A 27,222-nucleotide genomic window follows, 5' to 3' on the forward strand; every position below is an offset into this window, starting at 1 on the left:
AGTGGCTGGTGTGATGTGGGTCCCCCATGCCTGGGAGACCAGGTTGTTTACAAAGATGAGATCATGCAGCAGATGTACTTACAAGATGAAGAATTTTTATTTTCATTTAAAAAGCAGAGCTGGACAAAGTTGCTTCTTTCACTATGATATAAGTAATTCTCTCCTGGGGTGTTGTATCTATAATGAAATTCTAAAAAGAAAAGAGAAATACAACTCACTGCCTGGGAACAACAGCTGTCCCCACTTATGCCTTCCTTCTAAGGCCCCTAAGTCTCACTCACCTTCAGGTGGTTTTTTGCCACAGGTTCTTCCAGAATTATGACTCTTAGTGCCGCAGTTCTGACATTTATCACTCAGCAGTCCAGTCCAAGGAGCAGAATAGCAGCTGTGGCCTGTATCAGAACCTGAAAAATCCCAAGTTACACAAAGGACAGGTGAGTTTCTTCATTATAGTCATAGAGTGTGTGGAAAGTAGAGCTCTAACCACGGGAGGTATGCATTAGGTGCAGAAGTGTTCAACTTCCCCAGCTGCATTACCAAGGGGAGTCACCGGCCTCAGGATGGCATTTGGAATCCCCTTATGACAACTGAGAGATGTTTTCAGAAGTAACAAATCTGATAGGAAAGTCTCAAGGTTTTCCTAGCACATGTAGGTGTTTAGTGAAGGCCTGCTGAACTGATGGATCTGTGAGAATTTGACCCCCTGAATGAACTACAAACGCAAGATTGGTATTTTTCCAGATTTGCCCTGACACACCCACATTCTCTTCTCAGACCCTGTTTTGGCCAAGAACTTGTGTTTTGTCATCCACACAATTGAAAAGATGGTTTTACTCTACATCAAATTCATGAGCTGATATGGGAAACTGAATTATAGCTTTGCCCTCATCTCTGCCAAAGAGGGGCTAGTAATAGAGAGTGTGTGTGTGTGGTACCGGTCTAGAACCTGGCAGGCTGTGGGCAGTGGAGACTTCCAGATAAGACCAGAACATGAGATCCTGTGCCGGATAGGTGAGCACATAGGCTTGGGTCTTCAAACAACATCTCAGTTCCAGGAGAGATGAGGCCGAGTGACAAAGCATCTGTCAGGACTACCTGCCTTGCTTCTCTCGTGATTATGCTCCTTTGTAACTATCTTTCAAAGAGTAAGTCATAAATGGAATGAGCTCTAGGGATGGTTTTCCCACCCCACCCCCCCAAATCTCAGTCAGTCAATAGTCATTGAATTCCTTCTCAATCCAGAGCTCAAGGAAATTACAATAGCATGAGGTTCAGACAGACCTGAGTTTGCAGTCTGGGTCTACCGCTAGTTAGCTGTGATGGTTGAAAATATGTCCACAAATTCTTTTATATGTTCTTCAAAAGGTATAGCGTAATTCCACTCTCCTTGAGTGTGGACTGGACTTAGTGACTTGCTTCTCACAGATAAAGTGGTAGTGATGGTGTATAACTTCCAAAACTAGGTCATAAAAGACCTAGATCACTTGGCTGCCATGTCATAATGATACTCAAGCAACCTATTGGAAATGCCCACATGATGAGGAACTAAGACCTCCTGCCAATGGCCACGTGAGTGAACCATCTTAGAAGCAGATTCTCCAGTCCAGTCAAGCCTTCATATGATGGCAGTATTGGCCAACATCTTGACCATAGCCTCATGAGAGAACCTGAGCCTGATTCACCCAGCTAAGCTGCCCCCAAATTCCTGACCCATAGGAATTATGAGATAGAAAATGTTTTTTGTTTTGAACCATTAAGTTTTGGGATACTGCATTACACAGCAGTAGATAATACAACTGCTCTTTGACTGGCAAGTCATTAAATTTCTTTGAGTCTCCATTTCCTTATCTGTAAAATAAAAATCATAATTCATACTTACAGGGGTATAAGGATAGCAAAATGTTATACACTATGTCAGCAGTTCTCAATTTTTTTTTCTTTCAGAACCCTTTTACACTCTTAAAATTGAGGACCTTAAAGAGCTTCTGCTTATTACAGTTTTTATCTATCATATATCATAATATGCACCCTGTTTTATACCTGTGGTGAAAAATCTCCCCCTGTATTGGAGAAGAGCTATTATACAAGTCAGTTGATGATGGACTGGTATAGAGGTACATATTTATAAATTTCAAGTCATTTTTGCTTGTGCAGAATCATTCAAATTTTCCCAAGACTGAATGGACAGTCCTAGGGCTTTAAGTTTTTTTTCTTTATTTATTTTTATTATTATTATTTTTTAAGTACGCTCCATGCTGGGTGTGGAGCTCAACGCAGGGCTTGAACTCATGACCCTTAGATGAAGACCTGAACTGAGATTAAGAGTCAGATGCTTAACTGACAGCCACCCAGCCACCCCAAGGCTTTTTTTTTTTTAATAGAATTTTAAACTGAGGCATCTAAAAATATTTTATTATGTCATTTAAAACCAACAGTAATTCATTTTATGCTCACCAAATAACAGGTTTTTAATGCAAAGAGGTTATTTTTTTTTTTAATGAAGAGTATTAGAAGAGGCAGTATTTTGTGTTTGGGCAAGTGTCTTGAATATCTGGCTTAATAGAAGGCGGCTGGATTACATAGCTGCACCTCCATTCAATCTCCTTCAGTATTGCTTTGCACAGATATGTAGCTGGGAAAGAGGGGACCTCGTGGTCCCCTGAAAGGGTCTCAGGGACCCCCAAGGGCTTCTGATCACATTCTGAAAGCTCTGTGACAGCATCTGATATAGTAGGTGTTCAGTCAATGAAGCATTACTATTACCATCAGAAAATGAATCATCTGGGCACCTGGGTGGTTCAGTCGGTTAAGTGGCCAACTTTGGCTCAGGTCATGATCTCTCGATTCATGATTTTGAGCCCGGGCGTCGAGCTCTGTGTTGACAGCTCAGAACATGGAGCCTGCTTCATATTACATGTCTCCCTCTCTCTCTGCCCATCCCCCACTCATGCTCTTGCTCTCACTCTCTCTCTCTCTCTCTCAAAAATAAGTAAACATTTAAAAAATTTTAAAAAGGGAGGTGGGTGCCTGGGTGGCTCAGTCAGTTAAGCGTCTGACTTTGGCTCAGGTCATGATCTCATGGTTCATGGGTTCAGGCCCAGCATCGGCTCTGTGCTAACAGCTTAGAGCCTAAAGCCTGCTTTGGATTCTGTGTCTCCCTCTCTCTCCGCCCCTCTCCTGCTCACTCTCTGTCTCTCTGTCTCTCAAAAATAAACATTTAAAAAGTAAAAAAAAAAAAAAATGAGTTGTCTGCAGAGAAGAAGTAGAACTCCATGTGACATAGCAAAAAAATACTGACTTGAAGGAAAGGCTCTTAACTAACCGCTTGTATGAATGTAAACAAGCCTCATTAGCTCTCCGGACCTGGTTTCTCACGTAGAAACAGGGTAGACTAGGCTCAGGTGGTGATTTTCATGCTCAGGAGCTGCCTGAACAGGCAGGCCTTGGCCTCACCTCTTCCTCACCCAGGGCGGTTCTGCCAGGGATGTTTTTCTGCTTAAACTACCTTTGGAGGAAGGCTCCTATGACTAAAAATCATTGAATTCTATGCCCTGGTGCTCTCCAGGTCCCCTCCCAGCTCTCATTTTCTTTGCTTCTGAGAAATGTTATGGACAAGTCGGCAGCAACTCTCCCACGTCCTGTGAGCTCACCAGGTGCAGATTATGGGTCGTGCTGCAAGGATGACACATAGAACTGAGGCCACTGCACGACTGAGTGCATGGAGTCCTGTGGCTCCCACACAAACAGAGGTGGGCACTTTCACACTCTCTGACCACACTTGATCTGTTTGAATCTATTTAATTGTTAATTTTTTACGGTTTGCAAAAAAACACAACATGTAACACCCTAATCTGGGTAATGCTATTTGGTGTGGCAGATGGTCTGCCTGCAGTGGGCAGACCCCTGGAGAGGGACCTTGAAGACAGAGCACCCACAGCACCAGGCCCCTTAACTTACCGAGAATTGAGTCTGCGTGCAGTGCCTTTTCTTGAAGGGCAGTGGGACACCTTCCACAGCTGGGCCATCTGTGCCCTTTTTTCTCCATATTTTCCTTCCTAAAAAAAGATGTATAAGATCCAATAAACATTTAACATACTTCTTCTTATTTATTTATTTATTTATTTATTTATTTATTTTATTAACATACTTCTAATAGAGATCGTGAGAGTATCGGTAAAACTGAAATGTTAAATTTCTTGTATCAGAGACTGGGATGATACGGGCGTGGCATGTTGTCCTCCACACAGAGATCCCTTCTGCCTGCATTTCTGAGAGCTTCCCTATAAGAAACTGCACCCAGCGACAACTTGGCCTGGTAAGAACAGGTCTACCAGATGTTGAAAGTAAATCTGGTTTGTTCCCCAGAGGATAATATCTAATTATCATGCACACATATGCAATATAGAAATTTGAAGTATGGAATTATATTTGGAGTTTTCTTCATACTCATGTCTCAAATTCAATTCTTTTTAAATGATTTTTTTTTAATTTTAGTGAGAGAGTGCACATATGAGTAGGGGAGAGGGAAAGAGAGAGAGAGAGAGAGAGAGAGAGAGAGAGAGAGAGAGAATCTTAAGCAGGCTCTACGCTCAGTGCAGTGCCCAACATGGGGCTCGATCTCACAAACTGTGAGATCATGACCAGAGCCAAATCAAGAGTTAGACACTGAACCGACTGAGCTACCCAGGCACCCCTCAAATTCACTTCTTATCAGGGAAAGAAGATGTGCCACATGGCAGTACTAGGTCCCGTGGCTTTGGCTCCATAAGTATAAGCTGAATGTGTCTAAAAAGCCCAGCAAGGTGGATTTTGTCCGGTGTGTATGGGGCTAAAAGCTAAGGGAGCATGTAGGGTTAACTTTAGCTGTACAAGGCCACCAGGGGGCATCAGAAAGATGCCTTACAATTGTCAGTTACCAGGACACCCTCTGACTTGTCTGTAGCTTCTGCCTGCCTTCTTCACAGAAATCCTGACCCCTTCAAAGGAATTCTAGTTAATCACAATTCTTTTTTTTTTTTTTTTTAATTTTTTTTTCAACGTTTATTTATTTTTGGGACAGAGAGAGACAGAGCATGAATCGGGGAGGGGCAGAGAGAGAGGGAGACACAGAATCGGAAACAGGCTCCAGGCTCTGAGCCATCAGCCCAGAGCCTGACGCGGGGCTCGAACTCCCGGACCGCGAGATCGTGACCTGGCTGAAGTCGGACGCTTAGCCGACTGCGCCACCCAGGCGCCCCGAGTTAATCACAATTCTTAACAAAGCCCTTGCTCAGCCCCAGCGATATGGTAATAGCCCCTCCGGGAAAGTGGCTCATTCTTAGTGTGGAAGGCACTGTGCCCAAGATCTGCTGCACGTGGCTGGTGAGAAATGAGGCTGATCCCCTTGAGGACGGGGTGAGAGCCCTAGGAGTTGCTTGGCAAATGCAGCACACCCAGCTATGCCTAGGCCTATGCCTAGGCCTGCCTTCCGTGGAGAGAGCCACTGTGCTCTGGAGTTGGTGGGGTTGGGGGCTGATGAGCTGGGCCCTTCCCCTCTCCTTGGAAAAACATGCTCTCCTCCTGAGTCACATATTTTCTCACACCTCATTTTCTGTCTCCACCCTCCCCCTTCGGGGCATTTGAACATCTGCTCTCCAAAGTGGAAAACTTGGATCTCTTTCAAGTGAGTTCAGTCTAACACATGACTTTCTTTTTCTGCCTCTTTTAAACTTCTTTGTGCGCTTAAAATCTTCTTGCCAACCATAAGAGCTAAGGGCAATTCTACTTGAGAAGACAGTTTTCCAAGAAGACTGAGTAGCTAAAGTGGACTCTTAAATCCCAAATCCTGCATCAGACATAACACAAAGGGATTTGCATTTTATATGTAGCATATAGACCATTGATCTGCATATGTATAAAAATAACCCTCAAAGGCCAGCTAGCTTCATAAAGCACATGTCTTGTCTGAGAGATATCAAATCTTTTAGAAGAGCAAAGAGTATATATAGCCCTTTGTTCAATTAATTCCTCGGAGTATTAGGTAGTTTACCAAGATTTCAATTTATAAATCATGTGTATCTCCACTTCACACCCCAGCGTTAGATGCATTGTTAGATCTGATTTCGCACTTGGTTGTGTTTTTCCTTCCCTCTTGTCTGTGATAAAACAGAAAATTTAGTCTGGGACATTGGTCCTTAAGCCAATGCCAATGCCGAGAGTATTGAGCCAATACTCTTTACAATTGGTATGTAAAGAGTATCTGAAGTTCTAGACTAGGAATTTGAAAGACAAACATTTAGTACCTTAAATCCTTCATCAGAATGTTTTTTAAATGTCAAACTATCTTTATTATACTTAATAAAATCTAAAAAAAATCCCAAAACCTAGGTTTAACTCAATAAATAAAAATAGTGGGCCTGTGGTGACTCAGGGAGTAGGCATCACTATTGCCTCCTATATTTAAAAGGAGGGTCAAAGCTGATGACTGGCATGTCAGTTAAAATAATGGTCCACACCAGATGACGCATGGTCATATTTAGCACAAACAGCATGCTGTTTCCTTTTTCAGGGGGCGGAAACTCAGTAGAACACTTATGACAAGTGCCCATTCCCGTGGCGGAATGCTTTCTAACTTCAGACCTTGTCATCTGCTTGTATTAGAGCTTATTATGTGCATGTAATAGTGGTTGCTAAACCACAAGGAATGGTTGCTCCTCCCTCCTTGACTCTTGACCTTTGGAAGGTAAATTAGCCAAGCTTTGGCAGAAGTCCACAGTGCCTCCTGAGCTTGGAGTTGGTGCCTCTCACTAACTGATAGAAGCTTCAAATAAAGGATTTTGAATCCATATGGCCTAACAGTTGAGCCAAAGAAAGTTTTAAGAAGATGAAGGATTTCTCCTTAGGATTTTACATCTATAGCTTTTTTTTTTTTTTGCACAATTACAGCTTGTAACCTCCAGATTTCTTGCTGAAGAATGGGGAGAAGTAAACGCCTATACATGGGATTAGGCTTATTTCCAGTGGGACTGGGGACAGAGGGAAGGACAGGGAAGATTTTCACTCATCATGAGAAGTTGCTATATAATGGTGCCCAATAATCTCCCGTGTGGATAATGTTCAAATTCAGCCTACAGGACAAACCACACTTCGTGTTCCGCAGCCCTGATTCTTAACCAAGGGAACTTAGGAGAATCTTGAGCAGATTTAAAAGTATTCCTACTAGGGCTCCAGCCCTGGTGAGTCTGACATACTAGGTGAGGTTGAGGCATGTGCATGATCAAAAAATCTCCCCAATGACTCTGATGCTCTCCTCACTCGAGCCACTGCTAGAAGGGTTTGTGAATCAGGAGGGAGGCTGGGCATGCCCAGCCCTGAGATCTGTGATTCTGTAACTTGGCCAGTGGCTTCTGGCACCTGTTCCAGTAGTTGACGCCCACTCTCACTGGAGCTATTATACCAGCACCGGCTCCCACCCACCCTGGGAATTTAGCAGCGAGAAGCCCTCACCATTCAAAGACCAGGTGGCTACAGGCACAGCTTGGACTGGCTGTCTCTGCACGACTGGGCCTTCCTGAGGTGTTGTTGGGGTTCTCCTGCACCACAAAGCACAGACAGATGTGGATGTGACTGAGGAAGTGACTCATCCCTCCGCTGCTCACACACAGAGGCAGCCAAACTCACCACTCCAGGACTCCTTCAGTTCTGATTTCTCACTCCCTCGGTGGGGTCTGTGTTGTAATGGCCTGGGGCTCAGAGAAAGAAGGCTGCAACACTGGCTTGGTTTCTTTCCTTCTCCAAACATTTGAAAATCTAGTTTACAGATGAGAGAATACTTCCCTGCACCCCCTTTTTTTCTTTCCTTAGTTTCAAATGACCCCAAGCTCCACCAGGGGATGAACAGATTTAAGAAGATACTTAAATCCATCAATCTGACCACTGTTAGTAGAGGTCTAAAAGCTTTTCCAAAGAAATGCATTAAACTGAATTAAAATGAGATTTAGAAATCACTTAGAGGCTTAAAGTGTCTATATGTCCCTTTTTAACACAGAGAAATTACACTACTTCACCGAAAAGGCCTGACGCCGCCCCCACCCCCGCGCCCCGTGTGTATTTTTTTACTATGGTTTTTCCCTTTATGTAAACAGAAACCGTGCTCTTCTCGCCATTATAAACAATGCTGGCATAAGCATCATTGTACAGATAGCTTTTTCCATATTTTGAATTACTTCCTTAGGAAATGTCTAGGTCAAAGGTTGTGAACATGTTTGCATGATGATACATATTGCCAAATTGCTTTCCACAAACGTGGTAAGAATTACACAACCGCCAAAATGTGGGCAGCTCAGTTTGACCACACCTTCCTCTGCATCAGGAATTATCCTTGAAAATGTTTTTGGTAATTTCAAGAGGGGGAAGGTGACACCTTGTGTTAATTAGCATTTCCTCTATTATTAAAAGAGACAAACATTTTCCCATGTGCTTATTTATTGGCTGTGTTTCCTACTTGTGACTTTTAGTTCATATCCTTTGTCCATTAATTTTTTGGAGGGTTTCAGTGTTTCCCTATTAATAAAAACAACCATTTGTTGATCACTCATTGGGTCACATGCTTCTCATACAGCCTCCTTTGTTCCTTCCCACCATCCTGAAACGTTGTGCCCATTTTAATGCCCATTTTCAATCATCTGAGGCTCAGAGGATTTAAGCAACCTGGCAAGGTCACACAGGGTGTAAGTGGCAGAGCGGGGATTTGAACCTTTACCCATATGTTTGTGTTATTAACCATAATTTTACTACTCCTTTGTGCATTTGTCAGAGCACTTTGTGTAATAAAAACCTCAATATTAAACATTATTGGTTCTTAATATTTTTCAATATGTCTGCCTTAAAAAAAGTGGCTGCGGTTTCAGTTTTGCAAATATTAGTTAAAATGTTGATGTTGTCAAATGGCCAAGAAACATGAAAATGAGTTAAATTTCATAAATAGTCAAAGAAATAGAGATGAAAACAATGAGAAACTGGTGTCACTTATCACTTTAGCAGAGGTTGGAAAAAAAATACCCAGGGTGCACTCAGGTGAACACATCTCCTTTCTCATGCACAGCTGGGACAGATACCACCTTGCTAAGGGCCAGCTTATCAGAATTTGCACTCTGTGCCTCTTGAACCATTAACTGCACTCCTAGGTTTTTATTTTAAGGAAATATCAAGTATGGCCAAAAGCTTACATGTAAAATGATGTTACTGAAGCAGTGTTTATCGTATCAAAGAACTGGAAAAAACCTGAATGTCCATCAACAAGGGACTGGTTAAATGAGTTGGTATAATGAAATACAATGGAATCCTTAAAAATGAAGCTATAGATTTATTCTAAGTGATTGTTGAGATGCCCACAATAGAATGTTAAATGAAAAAAAAGCATCATAAAACAATACGTATGGGGCAACTATATGCATAGCCTGACTGGGTGGCTCGGTCAGTTAAGCATTTGACTCTCAATGACCTGAGATCAGGTCAGGATCTCACGGTTCATGGGATCAAACCCTGCATCGGACTCTGTGCTGCCAGTGTGGAGCCTGCTTGGGATTCTCTCCCTCCCTCTCTCTCTCTGCCCCTCCCCTACCCCCCCCCCCAAAATAAATAAATAAACATTAAAAAACATCGATAAAACACCAATACATACAGTATGATCTCATTTTTGCAAAAATGTATATGTGTATGCAGAGAAGAAAAGAGACTGGGCAGATACACACTAATATATTAGCTATGCTTTTTCTTTCTGTGAAATGTTCTTCTTTATACTTTTTTTCTACCTTCTAATTTTTTTTTTTTTTGCAGTAAGCATGAATCATTTTTATAATTAAAAAATAAAGGGTTTTCCCTGTGTTTTCTTTGATCAGTTCTCACTTTTAGGCCTACAGGGGTTGCCCTGCACTTCACATTTAAGGCAGATTTACATGAGCAGAATGTAGGCAGGTGCCCCCCACTTGAACTGGGGGATCCAGTGTCCCGTGATATTTGTCCTGGGCAAATCTTACCTTCTTAAGTTTCCAACTCTTCTTCTGCCTAGTCTTCACAAACTGTGGAGCTTTGAACCACCAGAACTATTACTGTTTACTGCTTATTATAGTTTTGTCATTATCATTTTAGACCCGGGGGGTTTATTTAATCCCGGGACTCCCAATTCATTCATAATGAAATACTCTCAGGGTGCCTGGGTGGCTCAGTTGGTTAAGCATCAGACTTTGGCTCAGGTCATGATCTCATGGTTCAGGGGCTCCGTGCTGACAGCTCAGAGCCTGGAGCCTGCTTCGGATTCTGTGTGTGTGTGTCTCTCTCTCTCTCTTTCTCTCTCTCTCTGCCTCTCCCCCACTCACACTCTATTCTCTCTCTCTCTAAAATAAATAACATTAAAAATTTTTTTTTAAAAAAGAAAAGAAAATGGGGCGCCTGGGTGGCGCAGTCGGTTAAGCGTCCGACTTCAGCCAGGTCACGATCTCGCGGTCCGTGAGTTCGAGCCCCGCGTCGGGCTCTGGGCTGATGGCTCAGAGCCTGGAGCCTGTTTCCGATTCTGTGTCTCCCTCTCTCTCTGCCCCTCCCCCGTTCATGCTCTGTCTCTCTCTGTCCCAAAAATAAATAAACGTTGAAAAAAAAATTTTTAAAAAAAATAAAAAAGAAAAGAAATACTCTCAAGGTGTGGTCCCCAGACCAGAAGTATTGGCATCACCTGGGAGCTTGTTAGAACTATAGAATTGCAGGCTCACCCCAGACCCACTGAATCAAGCCTGCATCCAGTAAGATTTGCAGACGATTCCTAGATGCACTGCAGTTGGAGAAGCCCTGATCTAGAACAGGTGCCTCAGACTGGTGTTTCCTGAGTGCTGAGAGAGTGGGAAACATTAGCAATACCAGCAGCTGTCTCCAGCACTAACACCCAAGATGTTAGTATAAGAGCCATGTGATCTCAACAATGCCAGTTTCAGAGCCACATTCAGTAAGTAACACTGGTTATGGTCAGAGATTCAACCGAATGAACTGAACTAAGCAGGACTGGGCTGCTGGACATGACCCTGGAATCAGAGGACAACCTTATGGCCATTTGATCTAGTTACTCCGTGTTGTTTTTGTTGTCGTTTGGGTTTTGGTATTTTTGTTTTGTTTTTTAAGGAAGTTTTTAGAATCAGTTCTTAGGCTACGTGAGAGTCTCACTTTGGGGGATTATTTGCCTAAGAGTCAGTGGGAATTTAATTTCAGCATTCCTGGGATAATGGGAAGGAGCAACCTAAGGTAGGGTGTGATGGGGGCATCATGTGGCCACTCTCCCTCTTTCCTCTGGGAACTTGTCTGAGAAGGAAGGGGGCTGTCGCTGTGTTGAGGGAGCTGGTAGGGGGGCCTGCAGGGCTGAGGAGGGGGAGGGGTGTCCTTTGTCCCCTCACGCCCACATGGGCTCCAAAGGATGGCCCCAGTGTTCCTTGGGAATCCACGGAGCCACACAGAGGGACTGCCTTTTGGGTTGCAGTCCCAGGGGAAAGGGCTCCAATCAGTTCCCATGGGAAAGGGCACCAAGGGCTCCAGCATCACCACCCCACCCCTAAGGCACCATCACATCCTACCTGGGGTCCTTGTCCCCAGACTCCTCACCTACCTACTGCCTTCTCATCCCTCCCTCCCAACCGATTCAATTCAAATCTTACCTTCCCTGACCATGTCTCCCGAGTGACTTTGCCCTCCCACAGTGAGTGACTTTTGGTCACATGCCATTACTTAATAGTCACGAGAGCTAACACCCAGGTAGTATGCTGTCTATGAGCCAGGCTCTGTTTCACATATTTTACTTATATTAACTTGACACTGTAACATCATGCCAATTTCTAACAAGCTGCCAGGTGATGTTAATGTTCTTGGTCTGGGGACCACACTTGAGATTATTTCATTATAAATTAATTGGAAGTGCTGGGATTAAAACTCTGTGGGCCTAAAATGATAACAAAATTATAATGAGAAGTAAACAATAATTCTGTTGGTTCAGAGCTTTACAGTTTGCAGAGACTTTTTGCAGAAGAGGACTTGGAAGCTTGGGCAGATCTTATTATCTTTATTTTACAGAGGAGGAAACTGAGGCACAGAGAGGGTTACATAACTTTCCCAAGGTCACAAAGCTGATGAGTGACAGAGCCAGTACTCAGACCCAGGCAGTTCGGCTTCAGAGTCACAGGAATGTATAATGTTAAATGCATCGCACTTTTAACATTCTGTAATCACACATTAATTTTGTTTATTGTATGTGTCCCTCACAGAAATGTAAGCATCTTGAGGGCAAGTAATTTGTCTGCTTTTTTTTTTTTTTTTTTTTTTTTTTAGTGTTTATTTTTTTTTTTTTAATTTTTTTTTTTTCAACGTTCATTCATTTTTGGGACAGAGAGAGACAGAGCATGAACGGGGGAGGGGCAGAGAGAGAGGGAGACACAGAATCGGAAACAGGCTCCAGGCTCCGAGCCATCAGCCCAGAGCCCGACGCGGGGCTCGAACTCACGGACCGCGAGATCGTGACCTGGCTGAAGTCGGACGCTTAACCGACTGCGCCACCCAGGCGCCCCAAGTGTTTATTTTTGAGAGAGACAGAGTGTGAGCAGGGGTGGGGCCGGGGCAGAGAGAGAGGGAGACACCAAATCTGAAGCAGGCTCCAGGCTTGATGCTGTCAGCACAGGGCTTGATCCCAGTCTCAAACTCACGAACTGTGAGATCATGACCTGAGCCAAAGTCAGACGCTTAACAAACTAAGCCATCCTGCTTTGTTTATGTTCTACCCCGATACCTGAAAAGTACCTGAATGAATGAAGGAATGAATGATCCTAGCAGTAGACTCTCTTTTCAGGGCTATTTATCACAAAGTTACAGAGTTCTCATTATTTCACAGCAAGTGCTGTAAACTTGGGACCAAATAAAGAAGAGCAAACCCAGACCTGAGGGAGCTGCTGGGCGGAAGGCTAAGCTGACTCCTGGACTCCCTCGCACCACCTGGAAGCTAGTTCAGGTTCAGAACTGGAGGCATAAAGTGCTGTGAACCTTGGAGACAGTTGTGAGGTGTTGAAACTCTTAAATCCACAAGGGCCCAGAGGTTACTATACTGAGCATTCATGCTACACCAGGCGTTCAGTCAGATGTTTGGGATAAAAAGATAGGTACAAAGGCACAGGGACAAATGAGACACAGTGCTGTGGGGGCACAGAGGTCTGAACAAAGAATTCTGCCTGGGATGGGGAGGCATTGTGTCAAGGTTATATAAATGGATGAAATTTTGCTGGGCAGGTTGTTTTGAAGGGGCAACTGCACTGATCTGGCAAGGCTAATATTTATATAATCTTCAGCATTTTGTTCTTAACTCTAACAAAAACCTATTCAGATTTTGAATGTCAGCCACAGGCAAATTCTGTCTGAAACAAAAGAGTCAATTTAAGGCAATTATCCAGATGATTCAGTTTCTCAGAATTTTAATTTAGTCTGAATGTTCTGATAGTTGAGGCCACAAAGACAAAAAGTGTAGAAATACTGGGTGGTGATTGATTTGAATTCCTAATCTTGCATATGTAAACAATCCAAAAGAATTGAACTTGAGAGAAGGAAAATGCAGAAGTGGACTTGTGGAAAATAGTTCTTCCTGCTGAGTATGTTATTCTTTATGTAGAAGAGGGAATATAAAACTATTAAGAAGAAAAATTATTTCTTCCAGGCACGATCCACAAAAATGTTGCTATTCATCCAGAAGAAATAGCTTTTCAATGGTTCATCAGTTTAAACTGCGTTGTTACATCTTAAACTATTAAGATATTTCAAAAACCAACACTTAAAATAGCTTCTAATTTTTAAAAGCTGGTTCCATGGGACTTCGGAAAGTTAAATTTTCATGAGATATTAAAATAGAATTCATGAGTTCATGAATTAGGATTCTATAAATGCATAAAAAACATCTTTTCCTGGCATAAAATTAGGCTGTAGGTTGCTGTATTACCTCATTTGAGGGTGGAGAGGATGTGGATGCCAACTCATCAGGGATGATTGGAGAACTCCCGGGAAGACAGACAGCTGACGTATATTTGCCCTTATTAATTTTCTCCTTAACATCTTCAAGTAGCATCTCCAACTTGAAGATTTCACCTTCCACTTCTCTAATAAACATAAACAAGCATCTTATTGGATATGCAGCCAACATTCTAATTAGTAACAACAGTTCTTGAATATAGCATTGGTCTATATTATTAAGGTGGTTTGGCTTCAGACAGGAAGGATAATGGACACCCGCCCTGACATGCATCCTGTTTAGAGTTTCATTCCAAAGGCCTGGGCTCTAATCCTCATTTTGTTATTCATTAGCTGTGTATCCTTGGGAAAATCACTTAATCTTCCTGTGCCTCCAATGTCTCAACTATAACATGGGAAAACAATACTCTGCTTATCTGGATCTAATTATTTTGAGATCCCTTACTGTTCTTTTTTTTTTTTAATTTTTTTTTACATTTATTTATTTTTGAGAGACAGAGAGAGAGAGAGAGAACAAGTGGGAGAGGGGCAGAGAGAGAGGGAGATGCAGAATTGGGAGCAGGCTCCAGGCTCTGAGCCGTCAGCACAGAGCCTGACATGGAGCTCAAATCCACAAACCACAGAGATCATGACCTGAGCTGAAGTCAGATGCTTAACCGACGAAGCCACCCAGGCACCCTGAGATCCTTTACAGTTCTAAGAGCTATGATTCTGTGGAAATAATGATTTATATCAATTGAAAAGAGGAAGGAAATGAACTATCTGAAGAATTTGATTAACAAGCTGGATCTATATGCATCTGTACACACACACACATTTATGTATATGTGTAAATGTATCTATAAATATAAATACCTATTTTACCCAGGAAGAACCCATTTTCCTCAAATCCATTACATTTATAAAAATTTACCTTATATTAATCCACAAAGAAGAATCTCAACAAATTCCAAATCATTAATAATTATATCACTGTTTTCTCACTAAGATCAGGAAAAAAGCAAGGAAGTCCCTTCTCACCACTCCTTTTCAACATTGCACTGGAAGTCCTACTTAATGCAATAAGACAAGAAAAGAAAATATAAGGTATACAGATTGGAAAGGAAGAAATAAAAGTGTCTTTGTTCACAGATGACATGATTGACTGTGTAGAAAATCCAAAAGAATCAACAGAAAAACTGGAACTAATAAGCAATTATAGAGACGTTACAGGGTATAAGTTTAATATACAAAAGTGAATCACTTTGCTATATATATCAATGAATGAGTAGAATTTGAAATTAAAGACAGTACTATTTACATTAAGATCCAAAAAATGAAATACTTAGGTATAAATCTAACAAAATATATACAAGATCTGTATAAGGAAAACATAAAATTCTGATGAATGAAATCAAAGAGCTCAATAAATGGAGAGATATTCCATGTTTATGAATAAGAAGACTCAATATTGTCATGATGGCCATTCTTCCCAACTCAATCTATAGATTCAATGCAACCCCTGTCAAAATCCCCGCAAGTTCCTTTGTGGCTATTGACAAAATGATTCTAAGTTTATATGAAGAGACAAAAGACTCAAAATAGCCAACATAATATTGAAGGACAAGAACAAAGTTGGAGGACTGACACTACCCAACTTTAAGACTTACTGTAAAGCTACAGCAATCAAAGCAGTGTGGTATTGGTGAAAGACTATACAAATAGATCAGTGGAACAGAATAAACAACCCAGAAATAGACCCACATAACTATAGTCACCTGATCTTTGAGAAAAGAGAGAAGGCAACACAATGGAGCAAAGAAAGATAGTCTTTTCAACAGTTGCTGCTGGAACATATGGACATCCATGTGGAAAAAAGAATTTGAATCTGGACACAGATGTTATATCCTTCATAAAAATTAACTCAAAATGGATCACAGGCCTAATGTAAAATGCAAAAGTATAAAACTCCAAGATAACATGGTAGAGTACCTAGATAATCTTGGGTATGGTGATGACTTCTGAGATACAACACCAAAGGCATTATCCCTGAAAGAAATAATTGATCAGTTTGACTTCATTAAAATTAAAACTTATGTTCTGAGAAAGACAATGTCAAGCAAATGAGAAGATAAGCCACAGACCAGGAAAAAATATTGGCAAAAGACATTTCTGATAAACGACTAGTACCCAAAATATACAAAGAACTCTTAAAACTCAACAATAAAAAAACACACACAACCCAATTTTAAAATGTGCTACAGACCTTAATAGATATCTCACCAATGAAGATATAAAGATGGGAAATAAGCATATGAAAAGATGCTCCATATTATAGTTCATCAGAGAAATGCACATTTAAACAATGAGATACCACTATCCGTTATTAGAATGGTCAGAATATGGAATGCTAACAATACCAATTGCTGGCAAGGATGTGGAGCAATAGGAACTCTTATTCACTGCTGGTGGGAATGCAAAATGGTACAGCCACTTTGGAAGACAGTTTGACAGTTTTTTTAAAAATTAAACATATTCTCACCATACAATCCAATGCACTCAGTATTTACCCAAAGGGGTTGAAAACTTATGTCAACACAAAAACGTGAACACAGATGTTTATGGCAACTATATTCAACTTGTCAAACTTGATAGCAACCAAGATGTCCTTCAGGAGGTGAATGGATAAACTATGGTACATCTAGACAATGGAATATTATTCATCACTAAAAAAAAATGAGTTATCAAGTTGTGAAAAGACATGTAGGAACCTTAAATGCATATTACTAAGTGGAAGAAGCCCAATCTGAAAAGTCTACACATTGCATGATTCCAACTATGTGACATTCTGGAAATAGTAAAAAGCAATAAATAGCAATAGTAAAAAGATCAGTGGTTGCCAAGGGTTGGGGTGGGGGCAGAGAGATGAATAGGTGGAGTACAGATGATTTTTGGGGCAGTGAAAATTCTCTGATGCTATAAAGATGGATACAAGTCATTATACATTTGTCCAAAACCATAGAATGTACAGTACCAACAGTAAACCATTAATGCAGAAAATGGGCTTTGAACAGTTAGGATCTGTGTAGGTTCATCAGTTGTAACAAATGTACCACTCTGGTGAGGGGTGATAATGGTGATAATGCATGTGTGCAGGCAGAGGTATGTGGGAAATCTCTGTATCTTCCTCTCAATTTTCCTATGAAAAATGCTCTTAAAAATTAAAGTCTTAAAAAATTAAAGTCTTAAAAATTTGATCACTGGAAATTAATAACAAAAAGATAGCAACAACAAGAACAAACAACTAATTGGAAATTTTAACACTCATCTTACTAACTCTTGGGTTAATAGACATTAAGGATACTCTGTAAGTGAATAATAAATGTGAAAAAAACATATAAAACCAATGTAATGTAGCTAGCGCAGTACTCTGAGAAAAATTTATAGCTTTAGCATGCATTTACAAGGGAGCAAAGTTCAAAATCAATAAACTAAGTATCCAAAACAGGAAAATAGAAAAAAGAACTACCAAATGAACCCCCCAAAAGGAGAAATAAATATAATTTAAAAGAATTTGATTAATAAAATAAAACATTGTCTTTGAAAATATCTATAAAAGAAACCACTGGAAAGTCTGACTGAAAAGCATAAGTAACATTAAGAATGAGAAAGGAAATATACCAGAAGAAAAAGTTTAAATCAAATGGGATTGAACAACTTGATGCCAATATAGTTTAGAATCTAGATGAAATGGATAAGTTTCTATAAAAACATAAATTATTAAAATCTACTCAAAAAGAGGTAGGAAATCTGGAAAAAAACTAATAACCAGAGAAAAATAGAAAAAATAATCAAAAATCCACCAGCCCAAAAGGCACCAAATCCAAGTGGGATTATGAGTGAGTTCTAGTAAGACTTTAACCCTTTTGAAACATAAAAAGAAAAGGGAAAAATTTCCCAATCATTCTATAACTAAACATTAGGATATTTATGAATACATTTTATTATTATATTAATAGAGTTAGGAAATAAACTAAATAGATTTCTAAATCCCATTTGAGTAAACATTAAAACATTAAAAAAACAAATCTAATCCTAGTAAATCAAGAATAGAAGAAAACTTTCTTGATAAACTTATCTACTTGAAACTACAGCAAGAGTCATACTTGAAAAAAATCCCATTACTGTTTGGAATATGAAAAGAATGGTTGCTTTTGCTAGTATTATTTAACATTGTTTTGGAAAACCTAGCAAATAAAATAAATTGATTAAAAAATAAGATATATAAGAATCAGGGAAGAAAAGATAAAGTATAAATATATAGGGGGAAATGGGAGTTGGGGGAACCTGTCATTATTTTCAAATGCTATGATTGTCATACCTAAAACCTAAGACAATCAACAGCTAATCAAAACACACTATGAACAGAAATACATAAGATAGCCCAGCAGAAGTTAAATATATTGTTTTTCTTTATTTCCTGTATATCAATTACAGAAAACATCTGTTAATAATGCTGAGAAAACCTACAAAATAGGTAGGAATAAATCTAACAAAACATGCATGAAATCTGCATGAAGAAAACATGCTCCTGGATGGGACTACTCATTGCAAAGATTTCAACTCTTCTCTAATCTGTAAATTCAACACAATTCTGAACAAAATTCGAGTGGCATGTCCCTAAGGAAGTTTGGTGAGCTATTTATAAAGTTTATTAGTAAGAAGGGTGTTCAAGAACAGCTAAAGAAAATTTAAAGAAGAAATATGTCAAAATATACACTAGACTATTGTAATTTATTTATTTATTTATTTATTTATTTATTTAATGTTTACTTTTGAGAGAGAAAGAGACAGAGCATGAGTGGAGGAGGGGCAGAGAGAGAGGAGAGAGGGAGACAGAATCTGAAGCATGCTCCAGGCTTTGAGCTGTCAGCCCAGAGCCCAACACAGGGCTCGAGCTCACAAACCATGAGATCATGACCTGAGCCAAAGTGGGACATTTAACCGACAGAGCCACCCAGGCACCCCTAGACTATACTAATTTAAAACTGTGTGGTTAATCTAGAAATAGAAATGCAGATCAATGGGATGGAAGAGAACCAGTCCTATCTATATGTGGAGGGTTTTTTATATGATAAAAGTGGCCTTTTCATCCCATGGGAAAGGCTGCTGTACTCAGCAAGCGGTGGGACAAAGATCTATGCATGGAAAACTGTTGATAATCAAGTAAAATATAGGAAAATATGCTCTAATCTAGCAGGCAAATGAGAATTAAGCAGAGGACAAGGAGAGGCTGAAAATTTGAAGGAAGTTCTGAAATGGTGGAGATAGGCCTGAAGGTAGTGGGAAGAAATGGGCCCAAGGACCAGGGCCAGATGGGTTGGAGGTGAGTGAAGGAAGAAAGAGGAGGTGAAAACATGCAGATCTGGAGATGGAGAAAAGACATTTTTGAGGGATTTTGTGATCTTTTCCGTAAAGCAGAAGATTGTATGTTGATAATATCAGAGAGAGGGATTGGTGGAGGCAGAACCCCATTTCTTGACTCCTTGACTTCTGGGGTCAGCGTGTGAAATGACTGTCAGACTACATTCTGACAAACAAGATGCATGAAATAAAAGAACTATTTTTGCATATTACCTTTTAAAGGCAATAATACGTTTGTTGTGTTTTTTTAACGTTTATTTATTTTGAGAGAAAGAGTGCATGGGAGAGTAAGAGAGAGAGAATCCCAAGCAGGTTCCACACTGTCAGCACGGGTCTCAAACTCATGAACCACGAGGTCATGACCTGAGCAGAAATCAAGAGTCGGATGCTTAGGGGCGCCTGGGTGGCGCAGTCGGTTAAGCGTCCGACTTCAGCCAGGTCACGATCTCACGGTCCGTGAGTTCGAGCCCCGCATCAGGCTCTGGGCTGATGGCTCAGAGCCTGGAGCCTGTTTCCGATTCTGTGTCTCCCTCTCTCTCTGCCCCTCCCCCGTTCATGCTCTGTCTCTCTCTGTCCCAAAAATAAATAAGCGTTGAAAAAAAAAAATTTAAAAAAAAAAAAAAAAAAAAAAGAGTCGGATGCTTAATTACTTGAGCCACCCAGGTGCCCCAATAAGGTTTTAGTAAGAGTACATAGCAGACTTAAACAAGTAATTAGCCAATGAGCTTGCAGAATTCTTTCCCTTGCAGGAAGCCATCTACAATGGCCTTTAGATTCAACCCTTAGAAGGTTCTGGACAATTCATTGTATGGGGTTCTGCTCACTGCCACATTATGCCCATGCGAGAACAAGAGGACCAGTGTCAAACCGAGCAGCCTTGCTTGCTCTGAGGTGGTTTTAACCGAGTTTCGGAGAGACTGGGTCCTTCCCTTGCCCCAGTGTTGAAAGCTTTTCCTGTATATGGGACATAATTACAGCTGAAACTTTTTTGATTTATACTGGGTCCAGCACACTGTGGGTGTAACTAGGATATAAATAAGGTGTTGCATAACTTTGGTCTGAATGTGCACAGAGGCCCAACTTTAAAATGACTGCCTAGACAAGTGGGATTCCTCGGAAAATAAATATCCTTACTCTATTAGTTTTTAAATAAATAGTGAAAGTATGTAGAGATCTTTCTTTTCCCAGAAAACAAAATAAGCCTTTGGGCAAAAAAAAAAAAAATCAATATTAAAACCTCATCCTTGCTGTCTAATTACTCAGTATTGAAATAACAGTAGACAGAGATTTCATTCATTTTGAAAAGGTGAAATTGTACTTTGGAAAAAATACCTCAGGACACTAGTGCCGAAATATAAACCATTAAAGTAATCTGGCATCAAGAAAGATTCCGTGTAAAAATGCAATGAATAGAAAGAGTTGAATTTACAGAGATTAAGTCTCCTAAATGGATTCTTTTAATTCATACCAGGAAATTAAATGGAAACAATCCTAGCCTTGAGTCCTGGAATACATCTTAAAATTGTTTGGATTGGAGAGAGAGGAGCACAGGGCCATAAAAATGGCCAGTTGGAAACTTCAGTGAGTTTGCATCCAAGTTTCTAATGTGAATTAACTCAGAAGTCATTTTGACTTTAAGCTTTAACATTTTCCCTAAATTTATCAGGCTTTGTGGGTTCTTCACCCCCACATTAACCAACCTAGCAATGGTCCTCTCATACCCACTGCCCCTTTGGAATTGTCTGTGGATAGGAAAGAAAAGGGGGAAAAAGGGAAGGACAGAAGAACCAGGCAGGGGAGACAGAGGAAGGAGTGGGATGAAGGCCAAGACACAAGGAGCTTAGAGAGAAGGCCCTCTGGGGTTAGCGTGTGAGCCTTTCCAGGATTTTCTTACACTGTTCTGGGTCTCAGGACCAGTTATGACACACAACAAAGGTCACGATTATAGTACAAAATCGCTCCTCTGGGGGACAATTGTTCATGTGGAGGACTCCACCTGGGTCAGTGCCCAGGACAGGACTTTATACGTAGTGGGAGTTCCACACTGTTTGTCTCATGCGCTAACACTTGTTCACTGATGGCACAGTTTTTGCTGACCCTAGGCCAGGGGCTGTGCAAGCATTAAGCCAGCAGCCATATCAGAATCCCACCTGAAGGAGGTTGCCTCTGACCCCTCCACCTCACACAGTTTAAGCCTGACCTTTCTGGATCAAAGTCACCGACAGCTGGGGATTCATGCCTGTGAATTTGCTTCAAAGCCAGATGCTTCTCCTTGTTGTCCCTAAACTCCTGCTCCAGTAGTTCAAGATGTCCCTGCAGTTTCTCCAGGACCTGTAGCAGTAAAGTCACCAGAATCACGCATGAGTGGTTGTTTCCCCCCAAAATACAAGGAGGGTGTACACTATGGTAGTTTCAAAATGAAGCCACCATCCTTCTCCTGGCAATTGTTTTGTTTCAGAGACTGACATCTAAAACAGAGGCAACCCAGGCATCTCCACATTCACAACGCCCTTCTAGCACACAGCTTTTTCAATACGGCGACTTCCGATTTCTTCCCCAGGGCCCACTCAGAGGCCTCTGAACTCCTTAATAGGATACAATAGTCCTGTGCTATTGCAGAATGGCTTTTAGCTTATAGAGCACTTTCCTGAGCATTATCTTACTTAATCCACACATCAATGTTGTAAATGTTGCAAAGTAGATTTTATTATCTCGATTGTATATGGGAGGAAATTGGAGCTCTAGGAGGTATGTCTGAAGCCACAAGGACCTTAAAAGGGACTGAAGTTAGAGGATCTGAGTTTGAGTCTATGGCACTTGGAGGGATGGGGCATTAGGAAGTTTAGCCAGAGCTTCAAATGGGTCTTCTATACGTCAACACTTGCAGCCTCGTGCAGATTAACACTTACATGGTGCAGGTTAAGGTCTGGTCTTGATGTATAGAGGCTTCAACACTGCAGCCCCAATAGCTAAATATTCCCTGAGCACTGCCTATACGTGGCCCTGGGCCAAATGTGTGAGAGATACAAAAGTTACATCAGTCTCAGGGATTTTATTCCAGTTGGGAAAAGAAACTGGATTCAAGGACTTTGCCATGGCACTTTGCCATGGCTCAGTGGAAGAAGTGAGACCTACATCAGGCTTGAAGGATGCTCAGGAAGGCCTGGACCAGGCAGTGTCCACGAACATGGAGAGGAAAGGATGGTTGGAGGGACACAACAATAGGGTTACAGGATCAGACACCCCAGGGTTCAAGTTCAGACTCTTTCACCTAATAATTATTATGATTTTAGTCAATTTGAACTCTAAACTTTAGTTTTCTCATCTGAGACAGTAATAGCCCTCACCTCATACTGTGAAAATTAAATGAGTTAATGCTTAGTGCCAGGATCATCACCATCATCATTATTAAATCTGATTATTATTCCAAGTTTGGAAACATCTTGGCCATAGGGCATAAAAAATGGCAAGTGTGGTAGATGTCTTCCATGTTCACCCCACCCAGATTTGTCCTCCATCTTTCTCCGTGCCCCAGCCAGGAAGCTGACCTTCAGTGGACTGCACCAATAGGCTCCCCTGCCCTGGCATTGGTTTCAGCCAATGGAAAGCAATGGCAGAAGAGAGGAAATGAAGAAAGATGAGGTAGGGGTCTTTATTTCCCTGATGTCCCTGATGTCCTCCTGCCTGTATCCCAGTGGATTGGCTGTGTCTCTCTACCAAAAGCAGAGCTTGTCAGCTACTCCTACCATTATAGCTACTCTCCCTAGGCTCCAATATCTGCTCTTTCTCCTTCCTTTCTGCCCCACTGTTCCTTCTATGAGATGCTTTCTGTCCCTTATTGGTTTCCCTTAACCTTACCCACGCTGTTGTAAAATGATGCCTTATTAAACTCCCCTCAGTTGTTCCATCGGAATAAACCATCTAGTTCCTGCCAGGACCCTGCCTGGTACTACTGTAAATCTCACTGACAATGCTCAGGTTTCTAGCTTGGGAGGCGGAAAGAATGTGAACCCCTGACTAAACTGAGGAATTTGGAAAGGCTAACAGATTTGAATGGAGCTGTCAATGTTGGACATGTAGAATTTTCAGCAAGAGTGGGAGAGCCAAGTAAAGATACACACAAACATTTGGAGCTGTAGATGAGAAGGTAGGACCAGGAATTTAGGAATTGGTAGCATGCAGATAGTGAAAACGTAAGAAGGAATTAGGTGTTCAAAGGAAAGAGAAAAGAGAGAAAGTCAATTACAAATTATAATTTAAGATCTTGGGATTTAAATTGTGTTATATCTCAGAAGAAGATAGGGCACAGTTTTCTAGCTATAAATGTACCTCATGTAATCCTCATGGCAACTCTGAGATGGGAAGTGCCTAAGATCGTACAGTCAGTATATAGAACTACATTGTCTGTTCCAACATCCAGATGCTTTCCATTCTGTTGTGTTGTTCATGCTGAGAAGGTTAGTGTCACCCTCTCTGGCCTTCTTCCAATGCTGACTCAAATGGGCCTGGAAATCTCAGGCCAAGGCTGACACTGTCAGGAATCACCTTGACTCTCATCTCTGCCCTAATACGAATCCCCTCATATCCTAGCATCAAGGGGAAACTTCCTGGATTGAGGCCTCAGAAGGCTAGTGCCTTGAACCAGTTCCCTCTGCTTTGCTCAGCCCTTTAAAAATCTGTGTTCTCCCAGTTCCTGAAAACCAGACTTTTTAAAAAAATTTTTTTTAATATTTATTTATTATTTTTGGCAGAGTGTGAGCAGGGTAGGGGCAGAGAGAGAGGGAGAGACAGAATCTGAAGCAGGCTCCAGGCTCTGAGCTGTCAGTACAGAGCCCGATGCAGGACTCAAACCCACGAGCTGTGAGATCATGACCTGAGTCGAAGTCGGATGCTTAACCAACTGAGCCACCCAGGCACCCCAAAACCAGACTTTTTTGATATCTCCTTTATCATTCACTGCTTCACTCCGGCAATCTGGCTTTTACAGAATCACTTCATTAAATAAAACTGGGCTTGTCAAGGTCCCTCATGATCTCTTGGTTGCCAAATCCAATTCACTTCTTGATTTTTTTTTTCCTGTTATTTGAACATGTGTTGTTGTGGCCCATACCCCCTTCTTTTCTTTTGGCTTTACAGCTCCGCCCCTTGCAGGTCAGCCTTGAGCTTTGAGGTCACTGCTTGTCAGTCTCCTTTGAGGAACCCTCTTTTACCTGCCCCTGTTTGCTGATTCTTTCCTTGGGCTTCTTTACTGCTTACTCTGCAGGTTTGCCTGGGAGTAAACTTCATATACTTCATAGCTTCAACCCACAACTATATCCAGATTTACATTTCTGGCCCAAGCAACTCCTCTGAGGTCCAAATCCATTGCTCTAATTGCCTACTGGATCTTTCCAATTGGATGTCCTACAGGGACCTCAAAATGAACTTGGCACCTTGCCTCCTGCCTGCCTCCCACACCCATTAGGAACTGGATCTTCCATTTTTAGTCCTGGCCTTGGTTGCCCACGCTAGAAATCTGAAACTCATCCAAGCCTCCTCCCTTCCTTTCTTCTCCCCTCTTAATGTGCAACCACTTTGTTAAACTCTTAGATTTGTCCCCCTCTCCATCCTCATTGCTAGTTTTGGTTCAGGCGCTCATAACTTGTTACCTGGAGTATGGCTTCCTAGCCAGGCTTTGTCCCTAAGTCTTGCCCCATGGTGCTTACCATTTCTTGGCTTTCAGTCCTCCAATGTTGCCCCCTCACTCAACCTCAGGGTGAAATATAATCTTCTTAGCATGGTTTAAAGGTCTTTCATGAATAGTCCTTGTCTTGTCCCTTCCTCTTCACCACATGAACCCTGGATTCCATCTGGCTAATTACAGTACCACACGATTCCTCATCCCATCAGGGTTTTCTGTCCCCTGTGCCATTGTGACTGGTGATTCTTTTTCTTGGACCACTGTTTTGTAACTACCCTGTCAATCTCATGCATATTCATCCTACAATGCCAAACTCCGAGGTCAGTCACTTCCAGGGAGCCTTGCAAAGTACCTTCTAACTGTCAAGGGGGAGCCGCTTCTAAGCTGCCATTAGCATTATTTCTCAAGCTTCATGTTGTTTGTCTATTTACCTATCTGTTCCCAGGAGACTGTAAGCCACTTGAAAAAGAAATTGTTTCTTTATCTCCAAATCTCTAGTGCCTGGTACAGAGTCTTGGACATAGGAAGTACCTGATAATTATATGTTGAATTAATTAATTAATAAGTTATTTAATTAATACAATAGATGAATGAGAGTGATCAACTGTGTCTCTTAACATTTGAGTCCTCCTTTCCTCTGTGTATACTGTCTGGTTTCTACCGCACAGCCTGCCATTGCTTTGTTCGTGCTCCTTCACATCAGGACTTCTGACCACCTGCCTTGTTGCTGACCCAGTGGCCTGAATGACGTCTTTGACTTTGCACATTTCTGGCTCTAACAATCTCAGCTTTTTGCCCCATTACCATGTTCCACCCCAACTTCCCACAACCCTGGCACTGATGAACTGTGGTTACAATATAAATTAGTGATTTGATTAAATGCAACAACAAGCAAGGATGTGAAAATCACAGATTTTCACCTGAAAAGCATAGTTTTAAGATCAGGTTTGAGTTTTCAAAGTTTTATATGTTGAGTTGTCAGATATTGGCAAATTTTATAATCTGTATCCCCCAGGACCCATCAACTCTGGATGGACTTGCCCTGTATAACAGCTGGCATGTTATTCTCTTAAGCCTACCATGGTCTCAGATTTATTGTTGGGTGGCCACTGAGGAATAATAGCCATAAGTAATAGACTCCTCTGAGAATGAATGAGGGATAAATACACATAGAAATAGAACTCTAAGCTCTTTTAGCTCCTATAACACAAACCCCTGAGCCAGATAATCAAGGAGATCCTGAACCTCAGCATGTTGGGAGGTTGGGTAGAGGGAAAGGGGAAATAGTATAAATTAAACGTTGACAAAATTTTGTACTAGTTACCAAATATATCAAGCTTGAAATAGATTATTAAAGGTCTTAATTCAGTTCAATTAATCATTAATAATTAAGGGTACAACATATGTAAAACACAAGGCTAGGCCTCTGGAGGTCACAGCCCTTAATCTTCAGCAAAACATTTCCACCAGAACATTTCTATGCCCCCCAGTGTAGAGGAAACATGGTGCTATAAAGTCATTCATACTTATGCACATCAAATTCCTTAACAAAGATGTTTAAAACTTGATAAAATTTTTACCAGCTTCTTGTCTTGCAAATGACAAGGAGAGTCCTGTGCTATGCTTTTGGAAAATTCTTGTACCTGTAGTGAAAAAATGCAATATTTCATTAATTGCATGATGTCTTATGCCTGAATTTGGTCACTTCTATTGGTCATAATCTTTAAAAATATTACTTTAGTCTTCAGTTGATCAGTCTGTTCTTTTAACTTCTGGCACATCTGTTTCCCTTCAGTTATCTTTTGAAATATGTAAGAAGAACTTGGGCAAGGGTCTTTCTGAGAGGTTGATGACACCTTAAAGAGACTTGTCTCAGATTCTATTCCTGTATAAGAGAGAATAAGTTTTGGCTTCTGTTCATCTCAACTTCACTGCAGATTTATGAAGTACTAAAAACAGAAGTCTGTGGCAACCATCACCATTTGCTATTAAAAAAAAAGTTTTCAGGGCGCCTGGCTCAGTCAGTTAAGCGTCCAACTTCAGCTCAGGTCATGATCTCACTGTCTGTGAGTTTGAGCCCTGCATTGGGCTCTGTGCTGTCAGTTCAGAGCCTGGAGTCTGCT

The 27,222-nt window shown here is 41.2% G+C and overlaps 1 protein-coding gene and 1 long non-coding RNA gene across 9 annotated transcripts in view; one reads left to right on the forward strand and one right to left on the reverse strand.

Annotated features, from left to right (window-relative positions):
- Window positions 1-27,222, reverse strand: part of AKNAD1 (AKNA domain containing 1) — a 42,170-nt gene that overhangs the window by 7,661 nt on the left and 7,287 nt on the right. For 5 of the 6 annotated variants that reach the window (XM_045478494.1, XM_045478495.1, XM_045478493.1 and 2 more), the window contains exons 4-11: window positions 26,836-26,984; window positions 26,680-26,742; window positions 21,620-21,750; window positions 13,988-14,144; window positions 7,486-7,571; window positions 3,958-4,055; window positions 282-404; window positions 83-190 (exon numbers count right to left, since the gene is read on the reverse strand). In XM_045478494.1, coding sequence (XP_045334450.1) covers window positions 83-190; window positions 282-404; window positions 3,958-4,055; window positions 7,486-7,571; window positions 13,988-14,144; window positions 21,620-21,750; window positions 26,680-26,742; window positions 26,836-26,984 — 915 coding nt within the window. The remainder of the gene's footprint in view (window positions 1-82; window positions 191-281; window positions 405-3,957; window positions 4,056-7,485; window positions 7,572-13,987; window positions 14,145-21,619; window positions 21,751-26,679; window positions 26,743-26,835; window positions 26,985-27,222) is intronic. The other variant, XM_045478499.1, reaches the window with a different exon arrangement.
- The window catches only part of LOC123598367, a 28,274-nt gene continuing 1,314 nt past the window's right edge, over window positions 263-27,222 (forward strand). Inside the window, exons 1-4 of one of the 3 annotated variants that reach the window (XR_006712570.1) lie at window positions 263-434; window positions 1,945-2,114; window positions 3,566-3,749; window positions 4,206-4,315. This is a non-coding gene — a long non-coding RNA (uncharacterized LOC123598367). Of the gene's footprint in view, window positions 435-1,512; window positions 1,570-1,944; window positions 2,115-3,565; window positions 3,750-4,205; window positions 4,446-27,222 lie in introns of those variants that run through there. The other 2 variants (XR_006712568.1, XR_006712569.1) reach the window with 2 other exon arrangements.

Source organism: Leopardus geoffroyi, chromosome C1 (assembly GCF_018350155.1).
Source record: "Leopardus geoffroyi isolate Oge1 chromosome C1, O.geoffroyi_Oge1_pat1.0, whole genome shotgun sequence".
NCBI classification, from domain to species: Eukaryota; Metazoa; Chordata; class Mammalia; order Carnivora; family Felidae; genus Leopardus; species Leopardus geoffroyi.